Source organism: Labeo rohita, unplaced genomic scaffold, assembly GCF_022985175.1.
Source record: "Labeo rohita strain BAU-BD-2019 unplaced genomic scaffold, IGBB_LRoh.1.0 scaffold_1560, whole genome shotgun sequence".
NCBI lineage: Eukaryota > Metazoa > Chordata > Actinopteri > Cypriniformes > Cyprinidae > Labeo > Labeo rohita.
The window spans coordinates 1-6,275 of record NW_026127737.1 but is presented as its reverse complement, the minus strand read 5'-3'; the positions used below and the strand labels follow the sequence as shown (position 1 = coordinate 6,275).

Below are 6,275 nucleotides of genomic sequence, written 5' to 3'. Positions count from 1 at the left end.
CTTACTTAAGATTTAATAGTAAGATTACTCTGTTAATTCTATTTAACTAACAGTGTTATTTTGTGTTGTGCAAACATCTTAAATGCTGTTATTCTCAACATGGATTTAATCTGCCATTTTTAACTATGGGAACTTAAAACATTTCGTGCAATTGGTTTCCACATTTTCTTTAAGTAAACTGAACGTATTTTTATTAGTTCAACCAGCGTGAAATGAACTTAACACAAGTTTGAAATTCTCAACAGTTTATTTTTGTAAAAAACATCTAGAAAACTTTAAGAATATCACAATAATAGAAATTAGCTTTTAAAACATCTGTGTTCTTATAATACTCTTTACAGACTTCTTGACTAAACAACACTTTGTTGTCATAACATTATTTGGACCTACTGGAACACTTAAAAAATACAGCATTTTCAGAATGACATGCAAACAGAACAGCAAAAATAAAATACAGGCCTGTAAAACCCGTCCATGACAATTCTTCTCTCCATGACTGCCTTTATTGCATCCACAATGAGGGCATGTCCTCTGGTAGAACTGTGAGCAGGTCCACAACTGCTTGACTGAAGTCTGCATCCACATCCTAAGTAGAGAAATAAAATAGGTACAGTGTAAATTTCTTCATTTAAATACTGGAAATGTTCTAAAAGCATACATTGACAAGGAACTTTTAATGCTTTTAATTTATAAGCAGATTGATTCATATTGATGACCAGAGTGAGTGTACAATGATCTGTGCAAACATCAAGCACAAGGAAATGTAATTAAGCTTTAAATTATGATCACCAAAGAGAGTGACATTTCACAATACATGATTTAAATCAGAGAGCAAAAGTGTAAATTATCATTTGTGTCAACTATTACTGCATGCCTTGTCTTGGAAGTCTTGGAATATTACACACAAGTTCCATGGACTACATTTTATTGTTTTCAACATTACAGATGTGAATTTACAGAACTTTTTTTTTTTTTTTTAACAATATGCTAAGAATTTAGAGCATTTTCTCTCTTGTTATGGAGTGATGGATCACACCCATCATTTACATGATTTTATCTTAAACGGTTTGTTCACCCAAAAATTAAAACTAGCCCATGGTTTACTCGCCCTAAAGGCATTCTAGGTGTGTATGACTTCATTCTTTCAGACCAATCCAATCAGAGTAACATTAAAAAAAAAATGTCCTGGCTCTTCCACGGCAATGTTTCTGTTCAACAGTTCAAAAGGAGTGCAAGAAAGCGCATCCATCCATAATAAAATGTGCCTCACACAGCTCCGGGGGTGAATAAAGGCGTTCTGTAGTGGATCGATGCATTTTTCTAAGAAAAATATACACATTTAAAACGTTATAAACACTTTTCTCTCACTTCCACTAACTGTCATACGTGCAAGCCTTTCCGGGTGGATGATGTAGGACGTTTGTGTAGTGCATGCGCTGGTGTAAAATATGCTAGTCGAAATGCGAGTTTGTTTACAGGAGCAAAGGAAACAAAGTTTCCTTACTTTAGCAAAAGAAAACCAGTCTCCTCTTGGTTTATACTGAAACCCTCCGACATTCTTCTTTATGGATCTTTGTTTTGTACTTCTAATTCGTTACTGGTGTTTCATTTCGCTCTGTCCTGTGCTTCCATGTTTGTCACTAATCACCGGTGCATACACACACGCACATCCTACATCAGCTGCCCGGGATGGCTTCTGCCTATGACAGTTAGCGGAAGTGAGAGAAGAGTGTATAGTTTTAAATATGGACATTTTTCATACAAAAACACATTTATTCGCTACAGAAGGCCTGTATTCACCTCTCGGAGCCGTGTGAGGCACGTTTTATTATGGATGGACGCAATTTACTGCACTTCATTAACTGTTGAACAGAAACACCCACCCACTGACATTATAAAGCTTGGAAGAGCCAGGATATTTTTTATATAACTCTGATTGTATTGGTCTGAAAGAAGAAAGTCATATAATAGGGCTGCACGATACATTGCATGCGATTGTCATGCGCATCTTGTCAGTAAAGATGGTTATGTGATTAGTAGTAAATCTCCATCACGTGCATTCAGATGGAGCAGAATTTAACACACAGAGCCTTTGTTCACTGACAAGCTACGCAACATCATGTTCATACTCGCAGATGAATCGCATTCGATTATGAACGCGATATTGTGTAGCTTGTCAGTGAACTAAGGCTCTGTGTATTAAATTCCGCTCCATTTGAATGCACGTGATGGAGATTTAATACTAATCACAGAACCTGTTGAGGTTCTACTGTCAAGATGCGCATGACAATCACATGTGATTTATCGTGCAGCCCAATATACACCTAGGATGCCTTGAGAGTGAGTAAATCATGGGCTAATTTCCATTTTTGGGTGAACTAGGCTCTTTATTTCAAAGTGTGTAAAGTGTGTAATGATTTTTGTGATCACTCAACACAATTTCACGATTTTTAAGCATTTACACCAATTTCAGTAATAAACTGTTTCACAAAAGACAAATATAGCATCTACTGCAAAACTAAAAAAAATAAATAAATAACACACAGAACCTTTGACATTTTTTCATAACCTGAACTATATTCATATTGAATAAAACAAAATGATGAGAGCAGAAAAGCCAGTGATACTTACAAAACACATCCTGTAAAATTCCTGTGGGTCATCCTCCAGGATGACTGAAAGGCCCTGAAGTACTGCAGTGCAAACATCAGATGACTATGAAAAAATAGAGACAGGTTGAGGATAACAATCATAAGCAAATCATGTTTTAAAGATGACAACTACAGTCAACATGATAAAGAGATACCTTTTAATTAACTTCATGTGAAATTTAAAATCCTTTTTTCTAGAAAATGTCAAAAGTGCAGAGTCTGTGTCCAATGCTGCGCAGAACTCAGATCCGAGATATGTGACTGAATCCTGCAAAGATCTAAGAACAAACATTGAGTGGCTATTAACATTTTGAAGGACACAATCCATAAACACACTTTTTGAAAAGGAATAGGGTTTTGAAAATTTTTGAAAAGGAAAAAAAAAAAAAAACTGGTTTTGATGAGGAAAGTAAATCTTTCAGTGAAAAGTTATCAAGGGTATTAAATACACATTTGTATTAAATTTACAGTCTTTGAAAGGACACTGACATTTATTGTTACTTGTCAAACGAGTATGCAAATGGGATAAAATCTGACACATCATCTGGCTCAGTTAAAGAAAAAGTTCACCCAAAAAAAAAAAAAAATTAGCTATTAATTTACTCGCCCTTCCGCCACCCAAGATGTTGATGAGTATTTTTCTTCAGCAGAACAGCAAAGATTTTCAGCTGAAAATGTGGCCTTTGGTGATTGATAAAATTTAAGTCAGAGACTGTCCATTTTTGGAGGGAAAAAACATATCAAGGAGCACAAAATTAATACCTGTTGTCCTGATGATATACTGAGGTTTTATCAAGCAAGATGATCGATCTGTGGAAGAAAATGAAATAAACGCTTTTAAGTCTCATTTACTGCATTCATCTTACATTTATCCAAGTAGATCCTCTCTTCAAAGTAAACACAAATGTAAAGAATGTCTGTTATGTCACAAACACAGCACTTGTAACAAACATAAACTAAAGCATCTGAACTTACATTTCCAATGGACAGCAGTCATCAACTGGTATTCTAAAATAATAAAGAAGTGTTATCCCATCAATCACAAAATCAGTGAACACTGAACAAATAAAACCAAATGTATAGAGTGTTTTTTTTTCTTATGTGATGTAAATGGAAACATCTAGTATTTTAAAACTAAGATCGTTAACTTACATTTAAATAAGTTTCAGTGTTATATATATCTGCTTGAGGAGGTGGGGGTGATGGGTCTGCTAAAGACTCGTTGACAATCTCAGAATGCGTGTTGTTTGTTACTGCCTGCACATTACCGTAATTATCATACTAAGCACGCATACTATTTTCGTCGCAACCAGGTATTTCTAACAAATAATGCTACGGCTTGACCACAGTTTAGCACTCATAGTTGCTTTCAAAATCGCCGTGTCAAGTCAAAAAGAGTTATTTTAAAAGAACCCGTCTGAAGATGTAGCGTTCTTTTCCATCCGTTTGTACACTGATCGGATTGCGCGCTCTCTAGCGTGAATGCGGCGGTGTCTCTGAGCTCCTCATTCGAATGTGCCGCGTCCAGAATAAGATATCCTACAGCATATGCTAAGCGTTTACGAAATTAAAAACGATCTCCTCGTTTGAAGTGTTTTGTTTACTTCTCACTGAATTTTGAATTCTGCAAAACGTCACATGACACAACCGTCGTTCAAATTACTCCTATTCTAGTAACTAACTTATCACTAGCACAAATGGATAACATAGTCATTAATAGACAATCAGGCAGCTAATTTTACAGATATGAAGCGACCATTAACTGGTTTGAACAGAAATCGCTTCAAATAATGTGCAGGGTCAACCGTGTTTGAGTTCTTTGAATGGGCTGAGATGTTCCACAAACATCAACAAAGTGCATTAAATCTAACCATCATAAGGACTAGCAAGCAAAAAATCAGAAAATGAGACTTCAATTAAAAGCTTTTACCTTGATTTTACCGAAGTAGATCCTCTGCAAACACACGTTGAATCCTCAGCCGTTGTGTATCTGCGACTTGTGGGAGGGGCAATTGTCGCCCAGTGCGCATGCGTAACAGCACGACTTGGACATTTTGAGTAATTTTACTTAAATTTCATTAGTTATGGGAACTATCTGTTCTAATATTTCAGCAACAATTAGAAAAATTTAGTAAACTCAACATTTTGGTTAAAATAGAGTAAACTTACTAGTATTTTTACAGCAAGGAATACTATTTGGTTTTACAGTGTGAGCAAAAATTATTAATTGTAAGAAAGATGTCAATAACGTACCAAACATGTATGTTACCAGACATTTTTCACATCATCATACTCCTCCTGAACACCCTCTGATATAAATGTGGCTAATATTAATTACATTAAAAAACAGTCTTCATACTTTACATACTTCTGTTATTTAAAAAAAAAAAAAAAAAAAAGAATATTTTAAAACCCACACCTGTTTTATCACTGCAGAACTGCCGTACAATGACGACATCATCATAGTTTTCAGGCAAGTCATCTACAACAAAATAATTAAAAATTAAATGCATCTATATCTATACAAAATATCGGATTTGGAACAGTATACACGTATAATTATATGCATAATAAATAAACCTGTAGCCTGACATCTCCAACCAGCAGCAATTACATCATCATAATTCTCTGGTGTGATTTGTTGCTCTTCTAAATTATTTGATGACAAAGGCAAAAGGAAACCAATTTTACTGTCCACATGTCAAATAGGTAATTAAATTAAGTGAAATTCTATATATAATATGGTTAACAATGCTGAATATATAAGTGTCCTAAATTAATATGACATACATACTTCTGCTGTATGAAGCAGGTAGCATTATGTTTTAGCTCTCTAACCTGAAAGAAGCTCATCAGCATTGTCATACCCAGAATGCTGTTCTTCAGAAAAGACACTTCCTGTTATGGAGGAGTACATAAATCAGACACATGTCCAAAATCACAAATCAAATAATTTAACACTTACTCTATATAATTTCTAATAACACACAATGTCCCACAAATGAATCAATGCTCCATTAGCTTACTCACCCCTCTGCTTGTGCAGAACCTCCTCATAAACGGCCTCAGTCGTCGTCCTGTGTCTCCTCTTAGAGAGAGCTGTGAGTGTAGACAGACAAACCTGCTGTCAGTTCACAACACATGACTGATCACACACTGAATAAGACACAATATGACAGTCTCTGGATCTCTCCTACCTCTCCTCATCACTCTGTTCTGCTAAATCAGTATAAGCAGTGGGACTAAGAGCAGTAAGAGCACAACTACCAGTACAACCACAAGCACTGGGGGGAGAGAGAGAGACACTTCTGGAGAAGTTTGTGAAAGAGTGACTGATGCTGAGAGCACTGGAGGAGAAACTGATGTTGTTGTGGCAGGAGTAGAGGGCACTGATAAATCTGTCAAAAAGAAACAATAACATTTAAAATCATGCAAATATTCTACACTGTAGAAAAAAAAAAAAAAAAAAAAAAAAAAAAAAAGGTACAGTTCTGTTGCTGAGGTGGTACCCTAAGGTGCAAAGTGAAAAGGTACAAATATGTTTTTTTTATGCACTAATATGTACCTTTAAGGTACCAACATGTACTTTCTAAGTACTAAAATGTACATTTAAGGTACTAATAT

The 6,275-nt window shown here is 35.3% G+C and overlaps 1 protein-coding gene across 1 annotated transcript; it reads right to left on the bottom strand.

Annotated features, from left to right (window-relative positions):
- Positions 1-2,627: 2,627 nt before the first annotated feature.
- LOC127158552 (uncharacterized) lies at positions 2,628-5,909 on the bottom strand. The gene is made up of 11 exons (XM_051101632.1): positions 5,849-5,909; positions 5,682-5,750; positions 5,490-5,549; positions 5,232-5,300; positions 5,065-5,133; positions 4,921-4,975; positions 4,582-4,647; positions 3,627-3,659; positions 3,414-3,461; positions 2,807-2,929; positions 2,628-2,715 (listed from the first exon to the last, which is right to left on the bottom strand). Exons 1-11 carry the CDS (start codon positions 5,856-5,858, stop codon positions 2,628-2,630), a joined length of 690 nt encoding a protein of 229 aa, XP_050957589.1. The 5' UTR covers positions 5,859-5,909.
- Between the last annotated feature and the right edge of the window lie 366 nt (positions 5,910-6,275).